The sequence below is a fragment of the Thunnus albacares genome, chromosome 2 (assembly GCF_914725855.1).
Source record: "Thunnus albacares chromosome 2, fThuAlb1.1, whole genome shotgun sequence".
NCBI lineage: Eukaryota > Metazoa > Chordata > Actinopteri > Scombriformes > Scombridae > Thunnus > Thunnus albacares.
Window position 1 is genome coordinate 22,342,886 of NC_058107.1, and position 26,375 is coordinate 22,369,260.

General features: G+C 39.1%; 1 protein-coding gene across 1 annotated transcript; it reads right to left on the reverse strand.

The window, feature by feature from the left end:
* Positions 1 to 970: 970 nt before the first annotated feature.
* slc1a3a (solute carrier family 1 member 3a) lies at positions 971 to 16,704 on the reverse strand. The gene is made up of 10 exons (XM_044373332.1): positions 16,513 to 16,704; positions 15,579 to 15,909; positions 14,342 to 14,479; positions 6,916 to 7,120; positions 6,554 to 6,596; positions 5,210 to 5,478; positions 4,893 to 5,126; positions 4,338 to 4,532; positions 3,728 to 3,862; positions 971 to 3,162 (listed from the first exon to the last, which is right to left on the reverse strand). The coding sequence occupies exons 2-10, from the start codon at positions 15,760 to 15,762 to the stop codon at positions 2,955 to 2,957; spliced, it is 1,611 nt and encodes a 536-aa protein (XP_044229267.1). The 5' UTR covers positions 15,763 to 15,909; positions 16,513 to 16,704; the 3' UTR covers positions 971 to 2,954.
* Positions 16,705 to 26,375: the final 9,671 nt, after the last annotated feature.

A 26,375-nucleotide genomic window follows, 5' to 3' on the forward strand; every position in this document is an offset into this window, starting at 1 on the left:
GATTGTTATTATTTATGTACTGACTTAAGCAAAATTTTAATGTTGAGGCATGTTGAGATGGCACTCATTTTTATATACTGTCTTTGCTGTTTAATCTGTAATAATGTATTATATTTTATAAGCTTTTATAGGTCACATGTTTGTTTATAAAATATTAAAATCTTCAAGGTAACTATATAGCTGTCAAAAAAATCATAAAAAGTACAATATTTACCTCTGAATTGTAGAGGAGTAGGTGTTAAGTATCCTACAAATACTTCAATACTGCGCTTGATTAAATGCACTTATGTTTCCACTACTATGTGTTTCCATCTGGGTCTTGTCTGGTTGTTCACATCAAGTAGTCTACTTATGGTTTACATTTTTATATCATGGCAATTTTTAGATCTCAGCTGGCAAGGTGATCATTAGTATTTAAAATAGAAGTATTCAGGTAAAGGATAAGAATATGAACGTAAGTTAATAAATATCTTAAGATGTGCCAACAACAAGATATACAGTAATTATGTTTATGTGTAAAATAGGACATGGTTGTTTGATCAGACATTGATGGCCAATTTACAGACTACTTTGCAAAGCAAATTGTTGTGTTTGCACTCTTTTTTCACTTTAAAGGAGGTCAAATCACTGTTTGACCTCAAGGTGCCAGCATTGGCATTTGTTAAATATGAGGATTATGTGTAATTTCAAATTGTCTCAAGAAACTTTTAGAAAAGGTTGTTGGAGTGAGACAGCAACAGCCTGAAGGAAGCTTGACATTTGCAGTTCCAATTACCACTAATATGACCTCAAGCAAGATACAACCTGTACATTACAAAAACAGGTACGTGCAAACTTACCAGATAAGCAAGTATTTAAAACACCTATAGTCATTTCATTAAAATATCTATTCTAGAGGCTTAGTTTGAAAATCACAGATTACATATTGTGTCTTTCAGGTGTTCATGATAAAATGATAAATACACACCAATGATTTCATTGTTTTTATTTTTAAAAATTCATGCAAGACAAAACTACAACTATTCAGTCTTTGCGTGTTTGTGTGTGTGTGTGTGTGTGTCTGTGTGTGTGTGTGTGTGTGTGCATGCATGCATGTGTATGTGCACCCACATGAGAAATTATCATATCAAAGGAGAAACCAGCATCTGTAAACAAACTATTCCATTTCCTCAAGTCTGTAAAGGAAATCATTTGGTCCATTAAATCAGCCAGTTTTGCATTTATAAAGGGAAAATGAGGGATTGTTAGTTTGGTCATTAGGTTTGATAGGAGCAGGGTTACAGCATCTTTACATACACAGTCGTCAAGTAACCTTTTACAATTTGAATCTACAATTAATGTACACTTTTATCTACATTTCTCTATACAAGTACATTATATTCAGAAGAATCTTCTATACAAAGCAGCTTCTATGTAAATGTTGCATTTGTTATGTATAATGAATTAGTTCAAATACAAAGCAGCACTTACAAATCCAAACTAACTAACTAAAAGCTGGGGAATGAAATTAAATCCATTACTTTACAACATGCATCCATATTAGACCATATGAAATAAGAATTGAAGAATATATGGAAATATTCACGACTTGAATGTAACCTCGCTAATTTAGAAAATCATATATCCAATCTACTGACTACTATTTCACTAATTTAATATAAAGTAGATATTCCACACTGATTAATGAATATTTTAACCAAATAATTTGGAGTTCCATGGCCATGTTAGAGGGTCTGCTCCGTTATAAGAGCTTACTTTTCGAGGTGTTGAGTCACAATCACCATAACTATTTATTAGAAATACACTATCTTACTATCTTCCTGTTAAAACAGTGCTGCATTATTGAGTGTATTAGCAATCTGTTTGGGAATGGGTGGGTATGATTTAATTGTGTGAAATGAAATCTTACAGAAAAATTAGATAACGTTTTTGGTGTTGTTTGTTTTTTGTTGTTGTTTTTGGTCAAAATATAATTGCTTTAGATTCTGAAGTGATTACAGTTAGAATTCTCTGCTAAGCAAATTTACAGGTAAAAGCTTGGCTGAGTGATTTTGGTTCATCAGTCTTGGCCATTGTAATGAGTGGTTTGAAGAACAAACTATTATGTTTCACAAAAAAAAAAAAAAGATGGCGTCACCTATTAAGATTGGTAGGGCAGGCACAATGATAGTTGCCATGGTATTCTAACAGCTTCTTTTGCCTAACAATAGCAGACTGGTTTGGACAGTTAGGGGGCAGGGAAAGCATGTGTTTAAATGACACAATTCATTCAGTTTATACCTGTACAAAAACACCATAATCACAGAAAATAAAGCCACTAATGTCTGTACAGAAATGTGTAAATAGACAGCCCTTTTCCCCCAAAGAAGTTGGCCTGGTCACAGTGTATGTGCATGATATCCAACACTCACATCAGTCCACAGATTTTCACTCTCACTTCACTGACATCTTTTCACATTCAACACCACTTGAACGGAAACAAAAGCAACAACTTTAAAGCCAGGAACAAGTCTGTGCAACTTTGGGCTGTAAATCTGCTGTGGTGTCAAGACTTGCACCAATACTGGCCTCTAGTGGGTGAGATTAGTTATGACAGTTCTGAGAGGAGTTGGATATGGCATGCAGGCCACAAACCACCAGGCTCTAGAGTAGTTCATTTTCAATAGTAAACATCTGCCACCCTATGGCAGATACATAGCATAAAACCTTAGAAAAACAATGCAACAGTGAACCATTTCTCTCTACATTAGGTCAAGAGAGCCCACATCAGACCTTCCACTTTGTTGGAACTCATCTCGGCTCATTTATTCTAGTTACATGTGATCAGGTGAGATCTCCAATTTTGTCAGAGGAAGGTTTTGACACTGGGAAATAAAGTAGAGATTAGAACAGAAAATGGTTCAATGTAGTGTTTTTCATAAGAATTCATGCAACCTCTGAAAAAATCTCTCCAACTACATCTTGGTCTCGCTGTCAGCAGGCCTCTCGTTCTCGTACTCATTCTCCTGGCAGATGAGCTGGTAAGGCTTCTTGTCTGCTTCCTCCACCACTGAGTTGCCCACTTCTGGGTCTTTATTCTGCAACTCATGGCGAGACAGGTGCTCCACTATACCTGCACCGATGGAGTCTCCGAGGACATTAGTGGTTGTGCGCAATCGGTCCCTGAGGGAAAGCAGAGAATAAACAAGACAAGACAAGAGAAGACAAAGGAAGACATGATTACAAGATATTTAACATTTCCACTAAGGAGACTGCAAATTAAATCTGTGTGTACATAAAAAAAATATCATTTGAAGACTGGAGGCATAGTTTTAATTGCTCCAGGCAAACTTTATATCACATGAAACACAGCCAGTAGATAGAGGGAAGCGGGACTTCATCGGGATTGGATGCCGACTGAATAAAAACCAGATGGATTGAGGGACGTGGAATGTGAAGGGAGTGTCTCTGGAAGTTGTCCTGTAATCCACTTGGGAGTATACAGCATGTGATCCCTTAACCCTTTAAAATCCCCCAGGGTGGAAATTGATTGAATTCATACCCTCCTCCCCCCTTTTTTTTATTTCCTCATGACAAAATCCTTTTCATTCCTCTCAATATTTCAGTATTTTGCTGCTCAATAGTTAACTGGTTCTACTAGGAGGAAAAATCTTGATGCAAAACTGGTTTGATTGTGGGTTTTTTTTTCATCAACATTTACATTTTACATCATACAGCCGATACTTACAAGAACCAATCAACTGCAATGATGAGTGTGATGTCATCAGTGGGCAGGCCAACAGAGGTTAGCACTATTACCATGGTAACCAGTCCTGCCTGAGGGATTCCAGCTGCTCCAATGCTTGCTGCTGTGGCTGTGATACTGGTGGAAATAAGCGCAAAAAAGAGAGGGAGAGAGACATTTAAATAGTCTAAAAAATTATTTATTACAGTGCAAAAAAGACAGACTCGTCCTAGGATTGAACTCTAAACCATTCCTTAGTAACAGCATTGGATAGGGTCACTAAAAATAATTCCCTTGGCTGAAATACTATTCCCCAACTGCTTCAAACAGCTGAACTGGTGGTTGGATGGTCGCCATGAAGCTGGAACCTGTGCTTTTGTGGCTTGAAGATGCCTCACTCTAGTTGAATAGTATTTCTTGCTTTAATGAAAAAAAAATGTAATAGAAATATTCTCCTGTATATCCAAAAATGATCCAACACAAAGAGCAGGAAAGGTTTCCTGAATCAGCTCCTTTTAGGTCCATTTGAGACACAAAATACTGACTGAATGAAACAATTCATGAATTTTTAAGGAGAAAAAGGTGAATTGCAAGTGTACTGTAAGTTGCATACCTGATGGTGAGAATCTGTCCGAAGTTAAGGTCATAATCATTAACCTGAGCAATAAAGATGGCTGCCAGGGCTTCGTACAGGGCTGTGCCATCCATGTTTATGGTGGCACCTACAGGGAGCACAAAACGGGTCACACGCTTGTCCACCTTGTTGTTTTCCTCAAGGCATTTAAAAGTGATGGGCAAAGTGGCAGAACTGAGAGAGGATAGAGGGAGAGGGAGATTGACAGAAAAAGAGAGAAGGGGGAAAGTAAGTTGCTCTGACTTTTTTAACACTGACCAGTCAATTAAGGTGAGAAATAGTAGTGAAACATACTGACCCTGATCACCCTAACTGCACATCAAAGCCTAAAACAATTCACTGCAAGCCAGCAATGACTATAAATTGCAACATTTGTAATTTTAAATCTGCACACTATGTAGATTTGGAAGAAACAGATTTTGTTCACCATAAACCATTACTGGGCCAAACCTACAGTACTTTTAGAACAACAAGGCCCTCCAGGTTTCAAGTGTACTTGAGCTGTATTGTGTTACACAAAATACAATCACATACCTAGAAGATGTTCCCAGGGCAGTGATGAGTGCTTGCAAAATCCCTGCAATGAAGACAAAGGGGTTCTTCCTGGTGATAACAAAGTAGAGCGTTGGCAGGACAAAGATGGCGTGGATGAGCAGGCCACAGATGACTGTCACTGTGTACATGCCCAGCTGGCCACCCATGCTTGTGATGTCGTCCATCTCCACAATCTTACCAGCAATCAGGAACAGGATACCGATAGGGGCATACCTGAGGATCAGTAGGTGTTATTGTCTGTATTTTGGAAAATCCAATAATTCATCTATCATTCATGCATCCCTGTTTGCACTTACCACATGATTATGGCAACCAGCCTCATGATGGCCTCATTGAGACAGTCGAAGAAGTCCTTCAGGGGCTGCCCCTGTTCTCTCATGCTCCCGATGATCAGACCAAAGCACATGGAGAACACCACCAGGCCGAGAGCGTTGATTCCATTCACTGTCCCCGGCACTGGGATCATCTCCTCCCGAGCTATCCCCTGGCTGCCATTGACTGTGAATATTGTATCATTCACTGTCATCTTAACATGGACTACTTTCTTGGCATACTGCGTCTTGAACTAGATTTTAAAAAAGAAAAATAATGGGTTAAACAGTGATTCAAATCTGGTTTTCGGCTGATAATGTCAGTCAGTCAGTGGGGCCGCCACATTGGCCCAGACTGAAATATCTCTAACAATTTGATGGCTTGCCATGAATTTGTTTTCCCATGACATTCACATTATCCAGAGGATGAACTGTAATGACTTTGGTGATCCTCTGACTTTTCCTGCATTTCACAGTTCACATTTCTGGTTTTGAGTGAAATGGTTTAACGACTTTTGGAAGGACTGCCAGGAAATTTGGTGCACACATTCAGGATTAATTGTAATGACTGTGTTAATCCCCTGACATTTCCTCTATGGCCATCATCAGGTCTGCTGACATGCTAAACTATGATGGTGAAATTATTAAATATTATGCCTGCTTAACATCAGCATGCTAACATTGTCATTGTGAGCACTGCTGTGTCTAATAACAGCTTCACGGAGCCACAAGCATGGCTGTAGAATCTTGTGTAAATATTTTCATCTAATTAATAAAAATTCTAGGGGTTCAGAGTCATTGATGACTACCAGAACATATCTAGTTGGCTGAATATGAAGAAATCATGTCTCCAGAAAACTAAACAGTGGAAAAGATGAGTAATTTACATGAGCTCAATAAATGAGCCATTCAGACAGAACACAATTGGCTGTTTGTTGTCTGGTACAAATTTTAAAATCCTGCCAGCTTCTTTACATCTTTCCTAAAATGTACAGATTTTTTGGAATAAGGAAGTGAAAGTGGTGCACTGTAAAGGCTCACATGTAAGGTATACATCAGGTAGCTTAGAATGACTGGATCACTCTTAAGTGTCCAAAAAGAAACCATTTGAAAAAAAATAGATTTAATTCAACGTTTCTTTAACATTTACACAAGATTTGTGTTTTTATTTAGATATAAAATATTAATTTCATTGCTGACAGTAGTATAAAATGAATTTGTATTGTAACAGGGATCTCTGCTAAGTGGGTGATAGTCCAAAATAATAAAACTTCACAGTAACTGGGCAGGAAAAGGAAGGAGAGTGTAAGAATGTGGAGAGAGAGTTACCTGTTTAGTGCAAGCCTCCACAAGGTTAGGAGGGAACATGTTTCTGCAAAACAGTACAATGTTATTAGGATGAACAAATTACTTACAAATGAAGAATGCACTTCAATCAGAACCAAGTAACCTACAGTAGATGGAATGTATAAAATGTAAAGGTCATTGTCTGATATGGTAATGATTTGCAACTGTCAGCCCTTTTGAGCAACATCTCAACTGTCACAGAACTTAAGTCCTCCTTGCAATTAATTAGTCTTTTTACCAACACCTCCATCTGTGTGATTAGTATAGATTTCAAAGGGAAAATCAGGGGAAATCTTGTGAGTGTATGTTCGGTTCTTGAAGGTGTGGTGAAGGTGTGCGGGTACCTGATAAGGTCCAGAAAAGCATCAGCAGGGCTGACCCGCTCTATCTGCTGTTGCTTGGTAAACTCATCCTTGGATCCTTTTCCAGGGTGAATAATGAGCACCACGACGATCCCGATGAACACAGCAATCACAGTAGTGGTGGTATAGTAGATCACCGCCCTCATACCCATTTTACCAGATGCACGGCTGTCTAGAGCGGCCATACCTGAAAGGGACATATCATATATTTTACTGTACATCAGTGCTGCAGGGTTTATCCTCCATAAAGTTTTTCAAATAATTAGTTATCCACTGGTACCTGCACTTTAGCTCATATTATCAGAAGCATGACTTGACAATGAATGAGGAGAGAAGTATGCTGCACAGAATGAGAATTGATATTGGATTTTCAAACACTTCCTTTAGGTGGAGCAACAGTGCAACAGCAGTGCATGTAGCAGCTCTGTGTGTACGGATTGATCAATTGATGAATTAATTCACCAACAGTGTAGATTCAAGCATCCATTTCATTATTTTAAATTAATTACACACATTTCCTTTACAATTACATATTTGGTTTCGGTAACTAGAAAATGTTGCCAAACACAAAATAACAAATAAATAAATAAAAAATCAAATGCACATGTAATAGTATCAAGAGAGTGAAGGCATGTTCAAATAGAGTAGAGCAATCTCAGGATTAAGTTAATAATAAATCCTGCATATTCCTGTCTTTGTTGTTGTTTCTGCATTTGGAAAAAAACAAACATCCCTATCATCCCTTGTCATGCTGTCCCATGATCTCAGAGCTGCATAAATGTGTTACTGACTGTCCCTGTGAGCATACAGTTAGCCTGGGAAAAGGTGTTGTAATTATAGGTGGAATACATCCTTCCAGGTTATCTGACTAACTATCTATGACAACAAAGAGCGGCAAGAAACATAATCTGACTTTGACCTTTACTGGTGAGAAAACACCTACTGTACAACACCCAGGGGCGGATCTAATACAGAACATCTGTTTACATACTGCACATTCATATGCACTAAATTACAGAGAAACTCTTTGAAAACTTGTCATAAAACTGTGTTTCTGTGGTTTTCAAGTTTCACTCCAAAGTGATTTGGCATCGTTCAAATCCCAGTCTTTTATTTGATAGTTCAACGTCCGCCAAGTGTGATGTAAGTTTGTTGTGAACACAGCGAGCAGACAGAGATGTCAGTTGCAGATAAACAGCCTTACCTCAACTGACTATTTGTGCCAGGGAGAAAAAGACAGCAAAGAACGTACTGTAGCTGAGTAAGTACAACACTGAGCAACATTTTACACAGATGCAGCATAATGCTGAAGAAAAAGCTGTTGATCAAATTACAGATAAATACTCTGCTTCCTTCTATGTCTGGCAGCGTTTGCATTCCTGCAAAAAAAGGTTGGATACTATCAAATTATACATAACCAAAAATTTGTCATCAGTTTCATTTTATAGGCCTTACTGAAAAGCCACAACTTGATTTAAGGGTGCATAAGAAATATTTTTGACAATCATGGCTTAGAATTGATAAACCGCTGCAGAGAAAATACTATAAGTTTTATGCATGGCAGAGCGAACTTTGATGGAGTCACAGAGCCTCGGGGCTAAACTGTCATCCACAGCTCTAATAGTATTAAACAGACTTTGTGGGGATAATGGTGGTAAAAGAAGTACGGCCATTCAGTGGATTTGGAAGCGGACAAGCTGCCTCAATAGGAATGACACTGGCGTTGTATTTTCATTGTGTCAGTTCCTATTATGGTCATTATCTTCATTCAGAGCAGTACAAGACGAAGCAGGCTTTGTGTGAAGAGAGATGTATGTGTTCCTTTCATATGTGTCACTGTGCATACTAAAGTGTGTGTGTGCTAGTGTGTGTCCATGGGTGTACCTATTGCCCCCGCTTTGGCCCTCTGTGTTCCTCTTGTCTCAACATGCCCAGTACTTGGGTTTTTATCCAAATCTTTTTGATCCTCTTCCTCCCCTCTTCATCCTTCCCTCCCCTCGTTCTCCTCTCCCAAATTCTTTACTCCCTCTCCCTACCACCCCTCCATCACCACCTCTTTTTACAGAGCGCCCCCCCCTCCCCCCCGCTCTTCCTCTTCTCCAACCCCCACATCTTGCCTCTCTCATCTCTTTTTCATGCACGCTGATCTTATTGCTGCAATCCTCTTTCATTGCCACCCTTTCCCCCCTTCATTCATCCCCCTTTATTTCTGCTCTCCTCCTATTCCTTTTCTGACAGCCCTGGGAAAACTTGTTGACTTTGTCAGCCCTGCACGCACACAATGATCCCCGACCTGTTGTCCAGGCAACAACGGACACAGCCTCACCAATTCCATCCTCTGAAAAGAACGAAGGAACCAAGATTGAAGGAGAGCAGGGAGAATGACTTTCTTTCTCATATGGGGAATGTTCATCAAACACAAAAGTAGGCCTACTTTAGGGGGGGAGAGTTGAGGCTCAGGACATGAACTGCATGAGGTCTGTCCAGAGGGCAATTAACATCCACTGACGCTGGGCAGAAATGAAACCTGCAGCTCTGGCAAGACTTAACCTGAAGGCCTGCACTCAGAAAATATCATCACAACACGAGTTCAATAGTTGAGTGATTGATTAGACAGTTAACTGCCAACTATTTTCATAATCAATTTATTGCTTGAGTCACTTTTCAAGCCAAAAATGCAATTCATGAGTTATAGGAATGACTATTTTCTGACATTTTATAGACAAAATAATTGATCAGGTAATCATGAAATGTCTGTAATAATGTCTGTAAAATATTAGTTTGGTTTGTATAATGCTACGAATGAAACATAGCCTTGAGATGTAACCCGCGATAAGATATGAGCAACAAAACACAGCAACAAATTCCTTCTGGCTACAGAAACCTTCAACTGGCTGATTCTTACATATTCTCCAAATCTGTTTCCTCTTAATATGCCAGATGTTAAGTAAAGTCAAGTCATATTCATTTATAAAGCCCATTATCACAAATTTACGACACCCTCTATTCTTAGAACTATGATTCAGATCAGGAAAACCTCCCCCAAGGAGTTTTGAAGAGCAACAAAGGAGGGATCACATCTTCAGATATGCAATAGATGATGTGTGTACAGAATAAACAATAACTTTGCTCCAATAAAACAACGTATATGTTTTCAGTCTCATTATGATCCCAGAAAAGCCTAGTGTCATAAGTGTCATTAAAAAGATACAGTGACAGTTGGTATGTCAAAACAATAACACGCACAGAAGTCAGTGCCTGACTGCACTCTCAGATTATTTTTGTGCCATCGAGCAGCAAAATGTCCTCATAAGTACAGTTTTAATGTGCTTTCACTTTACTTGAATATTCCATTTGTGTGAAACTCTTGTGCTCTACTAAATTTAATTTTTAGTAGAGCAGATTTACAAATTATCCTTGATAAGGGAGACTGATATGTTTGAGTGATGTTTTACATTTAATAGATACAGTAAAATGTCTGCATAAGATGCATTATTGAGTTCATCTAAATTAAAAAACTAGTGCCACTTGGACTACCACCAATAACAATTTAGCTACACTTAAATTAAAAAAGAGATGTACATACTTTTTACATATTATATGTAAAATTTGTAATCCATGAGTGATCTTTATTGGACAACTTCTTCATTATTTTAATTCTACCTTTACCTTACTGCCGTTACTCAACAAACCAAAAACAATCTGTTCAGTTATTTACTATAATACCCTCCTTCATCCTCCTCTTCATTTCTCTCCTGTCTCACTCCTTGTCCTAGTCTTCCCCTTGGCTCTTTGCCCCTCAAACTTCCCCTGCAGCGAACTCCTCTGTAATCATCCTCCTTTCCTCTTTTTACGGCCCACATCCCTTCTCTCCACGTCCAGCCTCAACTTGGCTCTATAAATACTTTGTGGTGGACTCTCAGCTTTCACAATGAAATGCCTGAAGACAATATGGATTTTGTGGCGAACACATGCAGAGTTTGAAGCATCTGTGAGTGAATCAAATTGGAAGTATCTGCACTCTCTCTCTTTCTCACTCCCTCATGGAAAAACCATAAGCCATTTTCATAATGCTTGATCTCTCACTCCTCTGCCTGCCTATTTAATCTTGCTTTCCTTCATTACCTAACTTCCGGGATACCTCTGGAATCTGCTCAGACAGTTTGATTCCCAATACAACCTTACTTTCAGATAGGATCCAAATTCACAGGGAAGCCCCTCTAACTGGGACAACCCATTTCTCATAGATGCACAATTCAGTCTTGGGAGCGTGACAGTCAGTTTCTACATGGGGCCACGTGTTTGCTTATGCACTTATCCTCTAACATACCTTCTTCTCCGAGTCGTGCTCCAAGTCATGTATATAAAGCAGTCACACTATCTCACAAGTTTGTGAGTCTGCCCTAAGTTATTAGGAGGGAAACATAAATAAACATACTGCTTCTTCAGAATCAGGAGACGGTGTTGTCTTTATTCTATCTCCAAAATTCAAATGATGGGCTTTCAGTAACATAAGGTACATCAAACATTTCATAAATGTGAGGTCTACAGTTGTGTCACAGGTGTTCAAAAATGTTGTCCCGTACAATAACATCTTGGCCAATAAAAGTTATGCAATAACCTTTCCCCCATATGAGAAAGACAATAATCATCTATTTTATAACCCGTGAATTCTTCTGTTTTATTGTTTTTGAAAGCCTAAGTTCCTCGAATTTACCACATGGTACACGTGGGTGTGCACAAAATATGCAGGTGTGTGTTTGTATGTGTGTGTTTTTGTGAAACAGTTCAGTTTCACAGCCACAGTTAGAAAAAGCTTCCTTTGTTGTTACTGTTGCTCTAGCGTCCCGGCAGGGTTGCTGTAGGAACCCGTTGCCCGTAACTTGTGCATTTTAGTGTTGCAATAATTATATCATCTGGGAGTTAGTTGCATTCAATGTGCTTACATTCTTGCAGGGTGTAACCAGATCATGTCAACCCAAAAAGCACACGCTGTACCAATATAGCGGAATCAAACTGACGACTCAAGCATCATCAACAAATTATTTTTGACTTAAACATTTATTCCATATATACAGTAGTGAACGGGATTGGCTTAGTCTGTTAAATCAGCACAACGCAGACTGTATTTTCTGATATGTTATTGTCATCATCCTTTGTTTAACAAAGTAGTCTCAATGTGGGCAACAACAACAAAGCTTTAGAAGTTAATATCATGAGATACATCCTTTCCTGTCATGGGTATGACATTTGATGCTGACAAAGGGCAACATACTCTGGTTAATTAGGCTTAACTGCAGGTTTAACAGTGAAGAGAAGGCAGTTTTACAGTTTTTAAAGTACAAACTGGTTTTAATTTTACTCAAGATACATTTTTTGAACTTGAGGTTAATGAATATGGGTTTGGAATGACAGTGTACAGTTAAGTGTGAGAATCATTAAAAAACGGGTACCATTTAATGTTTGTCACGTGGAGGGTGGATTTTTGAGACCTGTACATGTACTGTGGTTGAACTTGGTATTTATGTGCTGTTATTCATTGATCTAGGTAACGGCCTGCTACCTCTCTGGCTGATGCCGATAAAGTCTGTTCAAAATTGAGCCATCACACACGAAGTGACATAAATATAAGGTATGTTATTGTTGTGCAGTGATCCAGTGAAGACTTTCCAAACACACAGAAATAAGACACTCACTGTAATAGATTACCTAAACTCAAGCAATATTCAAGTTCACTGGAGGGTGAAAAAAATACAAAATGAGCTGCAGTTATGTAAAGTATGTTATTTTTAGTAATGTAATAATTAACTTTTTTGTATAATATATATATATATATATATATATATATATATATATATAATATACATGAGATACGAGCTGTGTGCCTAATGACTACAGAACAGCACTCTTTGTTGGTTTCCACATGTTGTAGCTGTGGTCATGTGATGATGTGACGCCCCGCTGCAACACAAAGCAGGTTATTATCGTACATCATCGGCCTGTGCCATCCCTCCAGGAGACTGGCCCCTCGCTCTGTCAGTCACTGCACTGTGACTGGACATTTGGCCACACTCTGTCCCTCCTACATTTGTCAGTCACTACTGCTGACCAGTGTTTTTGGAAACTTGCATGTTTCATAAGTCTATCCATACTTTTACTTCCAAGACAAGTATCGGCTCTGCTCAATAACAAGCCCACAGGCCTTTGCCTCTGGAAGAAAGCATCGCTGCGTGTCTGAATGGATTTACGAACCATATCGACAGTGACGAATGAACTCACTACATCCCTGGAATAGAGGTGAAAACCTCAGTATCGTGTGTGTGTTTTTCTGAGATACAGGCCTAAATATATGTGAGCAGCTGGAGGTACAAGTTGTGTTAAAACCACAACATAATCCAGTCCACTAACTCTGAATTGTTTATTCAATAAAGACACAATATTGTTGGTCGGGTTGTATCAAGATCAAAGCCATTACAACATGGGTCAAGCATGTGACTGAGACCAGTCCGTCCAGAACATCTCTCTCTCTCTCTCTCTCTCTCTCTCTCTGCTGCTGTCTCTCTTTCATGAGGTCATCCTAACTCTGTCCACCACTGGACCCAAAACCAACAAACAGCATCGGCTGAACAAACACTCTGCCACTCAGAGGGCACATGGTGGTCGGTGGAGCCACAAAACACCATACAACTCTGTTACTGCTACGAACCTTGTGGACAGAAAACACATGTTAACTGCAAAACATGTGACTCAAATAACATATAGCTAAACAGAGTCAGACAGTGGTCCCACTCTTTCCCATATGTGGAAACTGATGCTGTGCTTCTAGCAGAAGGTGGATGGGGTTTTTTTCAGTTTTTTTTTCTACCAAATCCTAATGTTAAGAGGGTTGTGATATTAGGAGGTAGGTACAGTAATGTCTTGTGTGGTAAGTTGTTTGATACAAATTTAGAACAAAACAATGTCACACAGCCTGGAATTGTGAGCATCTGAACTCTGTGTGCTTATTTTAGGTATCTGAGGCACGTTTGAACTAAAAATAGTTGATGAACAATTTAGTTACCGTAATGTTGTCCCAACCATGTAAGAGGATGATGTGTAAGCCTCGGGTGTGTAAAACATTGTCATACTTATTGGTTAATGTCATTGATAGAATTAGTAAATTATTTAACTCATATATATATATATATATATATATATATATATATATATATATGCAGTGACTGAAAAGGTTAAGATGCAGCAAAAAACTTGAATACGCCTCATATGTAAAATACCAATATCTTGCTGTCTGACTGTTCAAATGTATCACATGTAAAATAATAAAATAGTGGGAGGTGAATTCACTAAATAAATGGATGCAAGGCTGTACATTTTGCTGACCTGATGCAATATATGTTGATGCTCATACCTGTGATGAGACTGGAAATCAGCAAAGGAAGCACCAGCATCTGAAGCATTCTCATCAGCAGCTCTCCAGGAAAAGAGAAGAACTTCACTTCGCGATAAGACATTTTGTAAGGCCGCAGGGCAAATCCCAGGATCATACCTGAAGCAGATAGATAGAGCTTTTTTGTCATTGTTCAAGACAATGAAATTGCAAAACCACGAAATTGCAGCAAGGATCAGATATGGATGAAAATTCAAACTGTATTTTAAAAAATACGTTTTTTGATGCCAACAAGAATGGGAGTCCCATATTTGCCACCCGTAGTTGAATATAATCATATTACTGTATGAAAATCATAGTAATACTGATTCATTTCAGGGTCCCAAAATAACATGAAAGGTGAAAGGTGAAACATTTACTTATTAGATGTGTTTAGTCAAATAAAACACAGTGAACTCATGAGCAAAGTGGCGATAAAGGTGAAAGCCGGTCACTATGGGATCATTGCTGGGAATCCTTGTATTTCATAATAAGTCTAATTTGTTTGCACTTTGGCAGGAGGCAAGGTTAGTACATATTAAACATTTCTTTGAATCATCGATCGATTGTGCAAGACTGTGCAGTTGCGCCTATTCTATTGAATCATTTTTGAACCTGATTTTCGTGGGAATTTTTACTTCATTATCAGTGAAATCTATTCTTACAACAAACACTTTATTCACTGCAGCACTAATCCAACAACAGGCCCAGGTGGCTGACCCGACAGCCTGAAGTAAAGCATATCCTGAATTTAACAATCAATCAAATGAGTCCGTCATGGCACGGTGTAATTCTACCAGGGCTGCAGATGTGCTGGCAGTGGGTGGGCCTGACTTGCTTCCTACTGCGTAAGATTCAAAGGTTAATGGAAACAGGTCAAGGGTCAGCTACAGGGTCAGATAAAGGCCAGTCTGCTAAGTTCATCCAAGTTCCTTCTATTCTCTCATCTGGTGAGTTTGTTTCTATTCTTTTCCTTCTTCCGTCCGGCCAGAAGAGTGTTGGTCACACCAGATTGATGGATTGCTGGGGCAATGCAAATCTGGAGCCTTCTTCTTTATGAGTTTGAACAGAGGAGGGGTAAAGTGGTGATACATGGAAAGGAGAGGAGCTGTAGTATTGTCACGTTTTAAATCAACTAAATCCCAAAGGATGAAAAGATTTTTCCACAATCTGAAATTGCTGAGTCAGTTAAAACGTACAAAAAAATGTTCTCACTCACCTATAATAACTGCAGCGACAGTAAGTATCACAAAGGCATTTCTTATGAAGAATCCTTTGACATCACTCCTCGTGATGTTTTCCACTCTCTTCTTGGCCAGCAGAGACCGGGACTGGATGCCGGCCCGGATCTGGTGGAGACCACTCCGGGTCCTCTGAGGGTTCTCCCCGTTGCTCTGAGTCATGGCTGTGGCTGAAATCTTCAGATCTGTTATAAACGTGTAGAAACTTGAACTCCACTGATGTGAACAGCAGAAAGGTGATTCACTTGCTACCTGTTGCTCTCCTCTCTGTCTGTTACACCTGTTCTCCTTTGGTTCGAGGCTTACAAGCTGTCGGATCAAAAGGGAAGGACATATTGAAAGCATTAGATAAGTGAGCTCTTGTTGCTCAACACTCTGTCACACTTTTTGGCCAGTCAGATATCAAGTTTGTTATTTTACCATTTTGTAGAGTTTTATTGCATACTACTGTTCTACAGTAGTCACTCAAAACCTCTCATCATAATCCTGTGCATGCAAACTGAATTGAAAAAAGGATACAAAATAATCAAAAAAGCCACAAAATTGGCAATTAAGTCAAATTACAAATGCCTTATTGAAACTCCTCTGAGTAAGACATGTGTTCCTTCACATGTAGAAAATGTAATGACAGTTGAACCATGCAATTTCCCAAAAAATGCAGTATAAAAGCAAGAAAATACTCTAATTCACTTCTGAGTGAAGAACACATGTGTTGCAGCCATGTCTACGAAAGCATGCACACTTCCTCATATATACACATGAGAAACTACAACACACGTGTAGAGTTTGGGTCTGTGCTGATACTGATTCACACGTCGAGTCACACACAGGCATACACACAAAAATACAGTTACTGGTCAAATGCATTTGCAGATATTCAATGGTAAAATACTAAAAGAGAAGTTCCTGTACCTTTAGGCTTGAGCAATAACTTCCTTTGGAGTAATGTCTCAATTTTTCAGGGGGATAGCTCTGGTTTAAAGCTCGGTCAGTGTGAGAGGGACAGAGGATCTCTTTGGCTTTGAGCTGGTTGGTGTGAACAAGCAGAAATGAAGAGAGAGACAGGAGAAAGAGGAGAGGAGAGGGGAGGGGAGAGGAAAGGAAAGGAGGGAGCTATGGCAGGGATGAGGGAATAAAAGAGCCAGTGAGAGAATGGAGGCGGCGCTATAGTAGAAGAAAAACTAGAGTTAGTCACTCACACAGTGTTGGCTTGTGGGGAGGCGAGGCGGGGACTAAAAAAAAGTGAAGTAAGGTAGAGGAGGGGGTTGCTTTTCAGACAGAGGGGAGCTTGGGGAATAATGAGCTTTCCAAGCAGGAAAAAGAGAAAGGACCTTCTTGTTTTCTTCTGCCCCTCTCAGCCCTCCTTTCAAATGGTTTTTCACGCTTGATAAATTCAGCCTGATTGGAGATTCCTGTGGAGAGTCAGTCAACAGAAAAATAAAAGTCCTCCATCCATCAAACAAATATGGAAGTGGCCATTCATATACTTATCCATCTCCAACAGACAAACTCATCAATCAATCTCTGTTAGTCTTCTTTTACTGAATTTTATTAGATTATACATTTACACTATACAAAGTCCACTTAGTCGTCATTTTTTCATGAAGCACCGAGGAGTCTTTAGTTTGTTAAGCTAAACAGAGAGGGTAAATATTTACCAAGTGCCAGTGGTACAACTGGTGCTCTGACAACTTTTGGTTATGAAAGAAACAATCTGTGAGAACACTGACACATGTCTAAAGTTTGTCGGGGTTGGCATTTCATGAGCTGACTACCGTGCTACTGTGACAGTTTGTTACACAATAAAGACACAACATCTACCTACACAGTGGTTTAAAACCAAAACAGCTCCAGGGAGGATTATACAAGCACAAGCAGGCTGTTGACCAGGAGGTATTCTGGTAGCGAAATTCAGGAATTCACACTTTGGCGTGTGGGATGTGATTAACACTGAGGGTGTGTATGTATGGATATGTGTGTGTGTGTGTGTGTGTGTGTGTGTGTGTGTGAATGTGTCTGGAAAAAAGTGAATGATAGAGTTAAGTGAGAGAGGCAGGGTTGAAGGCATCCTTTCTGACTCATACCAAGGGAATCCATGTTTGGCAGAGATGTTTGTTGTGAAATGTTTCAGCAGTCAGTCTACACACACGCAGTCGTGTTTCCATCACCTCAGAGGACATTACATTAACTTGCATTCATTTCCTGCATGGAGACTTATCCTAACCTTTACCATAACCACCGCATGCCTAACCCTAACCCTAACACTAACTTTACCATAACCTTAAACTAACTTTAACTTTAATCCAAGTTTCCACCCTAAAATTAATGTTTTACACAAAGCGGACTTGCTTTTTGTCCCCATAAGGGAGGTGAGTCCCCACAACACGACTGTGTAAACAGATTTACCTCCCCACAACATGAGGAGTAGCTGGACTGCACACACACACTGTGCGTCATGCTTTATATGACCTTGGTGAAATTATATAACACCAGAATCTGGCATGTTTCCTGTATACTTCTAGAAAGCAGAAGAATGTTTTTTTAAACAAAAGGGCCAACATATTTTACAGAGCGTTTTGAACATAGTGACAGTATAGATGAAAGGGACTGTTCACTCGAGATCTCAGTGAAATATTTTTCCTCTCACCCAGAATTTTAAGTATCCATCCAGATAGTTTGGATTGGCTGAGGTCTGAGGCTTATTTCATCACAATGGGACAGTTTAAAATTGTCCCTTTGTGAGTTGACAAACTGTTGGTAGCAGGACTTAGATCTAAATTAAATGGTAGATCCAAATAAAAACATATATCATAGTAAGTGTATCAGTCTGTTTTGAAAGGTAAATTGCCAATGAATGTTTCAAATTAATCTTTGGCCACTTTGATCACTACAAATCAAATGTCGCATCAACCAATTTATCCAAATCTGGACAATCACACTGAAAATATTTGGATGGAGTTTTAGGGGAAAAATAAGTTTTATTTTTAATTTTGTCCCTTTAAATCATGAAACTATGTAATTGGCCTCATAACTTTCATCTCTCTTACAAAGTCAATCTTAAAAGATGGTATTTATGATTCCACTTGATTTGTCAATGTCATAGCTTTAATAAATAATGCTGTCATAGCTGTCTGGTACAGATATAAAAAGGCTTTCAAATGGAAGAAAGCTAACAACCAAAAAGGACATTTGATTAAAGAAATACCCCCAGTAAAGAGAAGAAAAAAACATTTCCAAAGTGGTATTTGGTCTAAAAAGTGGGGTACTGGATCATCTGCTAAATTTAAACCAGCACTGTGAGTCTGAGCAAACAAGCATGTATGAGGACACTTCAGATCAAGATGTTTGCAAGCAAAGAGCAAATATTTAGGCCTGTTACTCTTGTAATGTAATCATTATTCATAATACCATGGAGCAGCAATGAAAAGCGCTGAGTTGTTGGTGAAATCATTGTTCCTCAGAGATACTTAGATAACCATCATCGGGGTTGAACAAACAGGCAATTAACACCTGAATTGCAGGGAAGAAGAGCCTGTACTGTGATGATCCATGATCTTCCTCCGTCATCCCCTGGGCCTCAGAAACACTGAACAGCTCCTTTCAACACTTTAGTCTGAGGTTCTGACTGAGTCACTGGCTTATTAGTGCACAGCTATCATTACCGTTGGCTGTCTTGTCAGGGCTGCAAATCCCACTGGATCACTGCTGCTATGACATTTTTATTTACACAAAGAAACACTGATGAAATGAGGCTGGACATCCATTGTCCTTTCCTAAGACTGTTGCCTTTATATTGGACTCAACTCACTATTTATTTATTTTATTTTATTACTTTATTTGTCAGGGACAGTACATATTAATGACATTTCTGAAAATATGCCAGAGTTAGCCAAAAAGCCAAGGCAGGCAAAAAGTTGGAAGCACAAATATTACGAATAAAAGCATTGAAAATACAATCAACAATAAAAGCGGTAAAAATATGCCAATACAAACAAGCCTGCAGTGCATAGATACACTATAATGGAGTTGTGTTCGATATGCTTTATTAGCAAACAAAGGTTGATGCATACATATTTAGACATGCTGCTTCAACAGTGTGTTAACTTATCATGTGACTGTATGTGATTTTAATTTTTACGGAGAAGGGGTGTGAAATTTTTCTGATTTTCGGCCACATGTCAAAATGTCCTTTGAACAAGACACTGAACCCCAAATTGCTCCAGTTGAGGCTAAGTAAGTGAGAGGCACTGTATGGCGCTTCATCCTACAAATGGTTGGAAAGTGCTGTTATAAGTGTGGTCCATTTATGAAAATAAATGTTTTGCTTCCTACATGTCTTTATTTTTCTAGATCTCCATGCAGATGTCCTCTGCTGCTGTTCATTATAATGACATTTGGTGCTGTTCATGAAGTAAATATTTTTGCCTCAGCATGTCTAACAAGGGTCTTGTTGCTATGATTCAATCTGGAAAATCATTTGTCCATCAATTGTTACTAATTATTTCTTTAGTGAATAACAGGAGGATGTTTCTTGCACAAATGTTGGAGCAAGGAGGCATTTCTTCTCTCTCAAAGCAAACTAAATCACATGAAAGTAGTTCATTAACTGCACTAATCTAATCTTTAATCTGATTTGGTCAGGAGAGGACATTGCTCTGTGTATGTGTATCTGAAATATCTAATGTGAAAATGTCAGTGCTTCACCGCATGAGTCTCTGATCATTATTTACAAAAAGTGAAACAGATTTTCTTATTTCTAATGAATGCAGAACATTTCCAGGAAAAATATTGCAAGATCCTGTCTGAACATTGTGTTTCTGCCACCAATCCTGACAGGCCAATTCCCTAGCTTTCCCATGATTAAACCTCAGCTCATCTGGAAAGCTTTAAATCAGGACCCCACCATTCTTCTCCCTCACCGCAGCGACCCACATGGCATCTGTCACACAGCTATCCCAACAAGCAACAACAGACAACAGAGTCCTTTGTCTTCAGCAAGCAAAGTAAAGGGATCGGCTCATGGGGTCAGCAGAAGAGCAGAACTTATAAACTGAAGAAAGGAAGAAAAGAAGAATCAGAGATCCTGCTGTAAAACCGACAAAAACAACAGAGAAACAGGTGAATGTGACACTTTGCCATGGATGCTGGGTGGAAAATGTGTTGCCTTTGGAGTATGTTTGTATGTACTGGTGTTACTCACACTGAGGGAACTAATATCTGTTCAGACATTATGGGGACTCAACCCCCATTTAGGGACAAAAGGCTGGTCCCCCACGAGGAGGTTATAAGTTTGTTTTTGGTTAAGATTAGGGGTAGGATTGGGGTTAAGCATGTTGTGGTTATGGGTAAACCACTGCAACATTCTCCCAGTCTGTCTATCCATTGATCCAACTCACCATCACACAAAAGGATAAGTCACAGAAATGATGCGCGATCGGATTTTTTAAAAATCAGTTTTGTTTAAAGTTTCTCACCAGTTTTACTACATCATCTTCTCTCACCCTTCCTGCCATCAAGCAATTTCTCTGCCCTTGCGTAATGATCAGTGGGTTTAGGCTACTGCTGTGCCTCCCTCGAATACTTGAGAAAGAAATGTGGTCTCAGTCCTATTAAACAGATTACAGGAGGAATGTGGAACAAAATGGGTTTATGTTTTTCCATCCTGATGTGATGATCTGTTCATTAATTGTTTACTATAGGAGCCATGTGCCTTTAATGGTATCACATGTTCTGCTGGGATTTAGTGTAAAATGATCAAAGAGGAGAATCAGATGATGAAAAACATGCTGAAGAAAACATTAAATATAGAAAATGGGCTTCATGTTTTGTTTTAGCCTTCCGAAAAGAGGAAGCAGTGGTTGCATGCTGTTGCCATCCTGCATCAAATTACATAAACATTTGGAGAGAGGGCTTTAGGAAGTTTTCTGTTTAGACAGTGAAGAAAATGAGGCTGGTGGTTGGGGATTGTCACCTCATTATAGCTGCTACCATGTAACTACAGTACATGATGTCATCAGCAACCTATAGGCTTACTATGAAAGACCTGGGCTCACAAACTCTCTCTTATACACACATATGGTAAACGCAAACACACACAGGCCATGCCCTCAATCTCAGCACCACTGACTGTGTGTAACTCTAGCTGGCTCAGGTTGCTCTACCAGGCCAGTCGTCTCAAATGGGAGTGGTCCAGTCCCAGGGGGGTGATGTATCCAGGACAGGTTATAAGATCTGTAGTCTACAGTGGCCCTCTGGGGACACACAGAACTGGGGCCACATTGTTCGCTGGCATCATTGTGCACAAGGGTTTCCCATGGATCATATGATACAGACTTCAAACCCAGGAGTCTCGCTGCACTCGTAGCTGTTGTTCAATGAGCACGATGGGAGACGATTTCTCACTGATCTGAATGAGGCCACCCTGGACGGGCTCCCAGTGGCTCGTCGTCTGGACGTGGAGAAGGATGGGAGTGATGGTGGCGGATGGCATGGGGATGGCGGGGGTGTAGTAGAGCAGATGCTAAAAACATGGGTAAGAGGACAAGAGCTGAACTCTAAGCCAGAGAGAGAGAGTGGGCAGTGAATGAGAGTGAGTAAAGGAGGCGGAAGAGACAGAGGAAGTCTAGACACTTAGTAACTGTAGCAGCATGAGCTCAGAAGCAGTTGGCCACACAGGAAAACAAACTTCCCCTGTTCACAATGAATCCCTTCTGATGTGTGAGCAAAGAGCATAATGAGACACCCTAAAGAAAAAAAAAAGAAATGGGTGAAATACATGATGAGTTTTCATGGACATTTGAATATCTGGTAGACATTTTATAGTGTGCCAGTCTCAACACTTTTCCTTGGACTGCCAGAACTCTATTGACTGTCATCTGATTGCCCCGTGAGGTGTGAATTACCTGAAATTAATTCACCTGTGTCTTTGCTTTTTGGGTGACACCTGTTCTGCACTGTTCTAATACTTATAAATGTCAAATGGTCAATTGTCTTCTGTGAAATTTAAGATGAAGCATTTTATAGCATGCAAGGAAACTTATTCAGATATAAGAATCTAAGAAATAGGTTCAGAAGTGTGTAGAGGCTGTTATCTCAAAATGACTTCAGCTTGTATTTTGGGACCACAACACAATTATGTCATTATCATAATATCATTATAGTATATATATCATTATTGTTTTTTCAAACTTATGACAATTAGGTGACTAATTGTAGTTGTAATATCTGTGTCATATCTTAATAATTTCACCGGTTGACTAATCATCCAATGAAGGAGGGGAAATTTGTACACTCATGAACTTTTCAATGTTTCGGTACACGTTGCCTTCTTCAAGAGCATAGCATTAAAAATAGAGATTATATCAGAGTCATGAGAGTGCAGCTTCTCTTCCTTGCTTTTAAGGAGTCTGCATGTTACTGGAGTAGGTGTGAATTTCAGTTCTTCACTGATCTCATCTGTATTAATACATGATTACATTTGCCTTCTCTCTCATGTGCAACACTGTGACAAAGTGGAGACACACACACTTTCATGCCATTTAATTGATTATCATGAGAAAAAGAAGATAATAATGTTGTGATCACAAGAGAAGAGAGGCAAAATTTAATACCAGAGAAAATGACAGATCCAGACTTTGAAATGAGGGTCAACCTGATGCAGAAAATAAACTGAAGTTTTGCTTCGTCACAACACTTTGTGACCAAACTAACTTAATTCACCATGTAACCTAATTAAATCCAGAACTCCAGAAATCCAATTTTTGTCATCACAGGAGTATCTGATAACTGAGTTGCAAGATAAAAATAGAGCCAGTCGTTGCTTGTGAACATGGTCATAGCCAGGATCTTAGAAATACTGAGGTTTATAAAGTTCCCCCCGACCCCCACACCTCCCTAAATGGAGTAGCTCCTTCAAGAAAATTCCTCTGAAAGTGGCTTAAAGTCTCATCACAACTCATGAAACTCTAAATAAAAAAATACTATAAAATAACCAAAACCTTCTGTCTCCTGTCTATTTCCCCTATAATGAATACCAGATTACATTGTTCATTCAGGGCATCTTCATAATAAGTTCTTACAAAATGACACACCCATAAAATAAAGTGTGTTGCACGTAAATGAAAGTTACATAAGTGACATAAGTTACATCAGTTACATAATTAGTCACACCCGTGCTTTGACAAGTCTAAATGTGTGTGCTTTAATTCCTCCTTAAAAACTAATTTGTAGACAACTACATGACAAAAACAACAGAAAAACATAATTGCAGCACAAAATTTAAAAAAACAAACATATATTTCTGAAAGGACTGTAACTAAACCTAAAATATATGCAGTACAGTGTATTTCAGATAGCTCAAGGTTTTGGTACAAGGTTTAGGGTTCCCAAGTATAATCTGTGCCCTCTGGTGCCAAGGGGAGTGACCAGAAACCTGACCGAGTCTTTGTAAAAATGTGTTTGAGGTTGCATTCTCTCCTCAAAGAATAAAACATGACACCCCTCTTTTTTGTGTAGTAAACAACTAGCCAAAGAGGCTCATCTCATCTATAAATAAAGGATTAAAGTGATAAATGACAGTAGAAACAACAAGAGAAGACAATAGCACGAAGGAGAGACGGCTAGTATCTCATCTCATCAAGGATGGTTTCACTCTCACCATCTCTGAGTTCTGTGTGTCTGAGCTGTCCTTAAGATGAATAACAAACAAGTTGTTTTACTTTTTTGCATTCAAGTATTGTTTAGTTGTGATGGATGATATGCTTTCATAAAAGTTATTGTCTATCAAAGCATGTTTTTCCCCCCGTTAAAGTTTATTTTGGGTGAGGTTTTTCCGAACTGGAATTGAGGATAGAAGTATAAGGATAGAGGATGTTGTTTGATGTACAGATTGTAAAGCCCCTTGAGGCAAATGTGTTATTGGCGATATCACCACATAAAGCTGTCTACATAAATAAAAATTGACTTAACTTCAGGATAGACCGATTTGTCTGTTTTTATAACCTGGTCCTGAAAGAAATTTCATTTCAGCTACTAGAAATTTGATAAAATTGAAACTTGAAAGTCTTCTATAATTGCTAAGAAGGTGTTCCATCTGGTGATCTGCGTTATCTGCCTCATTTTTTTTTTTTTTCACAAATTTACCTCCTTGCTGAACTGTGTAATCACATTTAAGGTCAAAATCATTACCTCCATCTAGTGGTGACAACTGTAAAATAAAAAAGTAACACTAAATTCAGTGCCACCACTCCTGTTAGTAACAGTTTACCTAACTGTAAAGTTAATAATAAAAGTAACATTTTCAGTGCCACCTTCCAGCAGGTTTTCTTAAATGGAGACAATATTTTCCTGTATGTTAATATGACCCGTATCTCTGTCTGTGTGTTCGGTGTGTAAAGTGTGACTGTAGGTGTCCACAGAGGGTAAAAATAAAGGCTCAATTCAGTAATGACGCAGAGTAATGATCTAAAAAACAGGATCAGTCTGTATTCTGCAATAAGCAAGGGACGGGGTCTCACTTTCACAGGTTTATCGATGAGAATACTGCGGAAATGATTATGGACTGAGTGACCATACAGCTTGTTACGCTAATCCAAGAGTGAGAGAGAGAGAGAGAGAGAGAGAGAGAGGGTTATGGTGAGAATATAGGCTGACAGATGGCCTCACTAAGCACCTGCCAATGCTGCCAGGTTTTATCTGCACTCTAAGTGTTTGGATCAGGGCAATTAACCGAGCACTGCAGAAACAAGACGGAGGCAGAGAAACAGAGAGGAGTAATGTGACAATCTGAGCAATCAGAGGCTGCAAAGGGTCCGACACTGCCAGCAGGAATGGACTAGTTCTCTACACTGAGCTTAATTCTGTGAAGAGTAAAGGACTTATTTGTTTTTATGTGAACCTTAAACAGCTTTTAAACCAGATGGAGCTGATGGACGATTTTCTAGAGGATTGGCCGGAATCTCTGGACATTTTTGGGTCAGTTTGGATGGATGCGCTGGGTGTGTCCACAGCAGTTGAAGACTGGTCTATTTGTCTGATTCTGGTGGAACATTTATGTCTGGACCTGTTTGGCCAGATGGACTTTTTACTGGAACATAGAGGTGTGTGCTTCAACTTACTGGGCCCGCTTTCTTCTGACGAGCCATATGTGTGGATGTTCGACCACATCTAAAATGGATTAAAGATGTTTTCCATCTTTTGTTGCCTTTTTCTGCATGTCTCTCAAACATTTTTCAACTTTGCTGGCAGGAACTCATTTAGACTCAAAGGGAAAACCAAAGCTTTCCACCACAACCAATGAATTTTAGGAGTGTCCACTTTGCCTCTGCTTTAAGACACAGTGGACATTTAAGAGTGACAGAAACAGTGACAGCACTGTCACACCACCCCTTTTTGATTCATTTTAGGGAAAATGTAAGCTTAAACAGCTTGCCTCCATGGCATCACATCTATACATTAATTTCATAAATGATTCATATGAAAGCTTGATTGTTTTGGCTTGTTAACAATCCAATTTAGATCTATTGTACTGCTGTTGTGATGCATTGTATTATTCTCAATTATTTCGTTTGGAGCTAAGAGCTTATTGTAAATTGTAATTTCTCCAGTGAAACTGCAGTTGCAGCCAGCAGTAATAAACTGAATGTTCTAAGTCAATGTGTGACACTAAATGAATGCAAACAGTTGCTGATAAAAACTGTACAAGATCAGACATTTTTATTGGGTAAAAAGTATGTCGCAGCATGATTGTTTTTTTATTGGTTTTGGACTGAATGCAA

What these genes read in the sequence shown, in the direction of transcription:
- slc1a3a (XM_044373332.1), bottom strand. Translation starts at nt 15,762, where the DNA reads ATGACTCAGAGCAACGGGGAGAACCCTCAGAGGACCCGGAGTGGTCTC. An exon ending in GCTTTTCTGGACCTTATCAG is followed by an intron (nt 6,597 to 6,915) that starts GTACCCGCACAC and finishes ACTGTTTTGCAG; the next exon opens with AAACATGTTCCCTCCTAACC. An exon ending in GGACAGATTCTCACCATCAG is followed by an intron (nt 3,863 to 4,337) that starts GTATGCAACTTA and finishes TATTTCCACCAG; the next exon opens with TATCACAGCCACAGCAGCAA.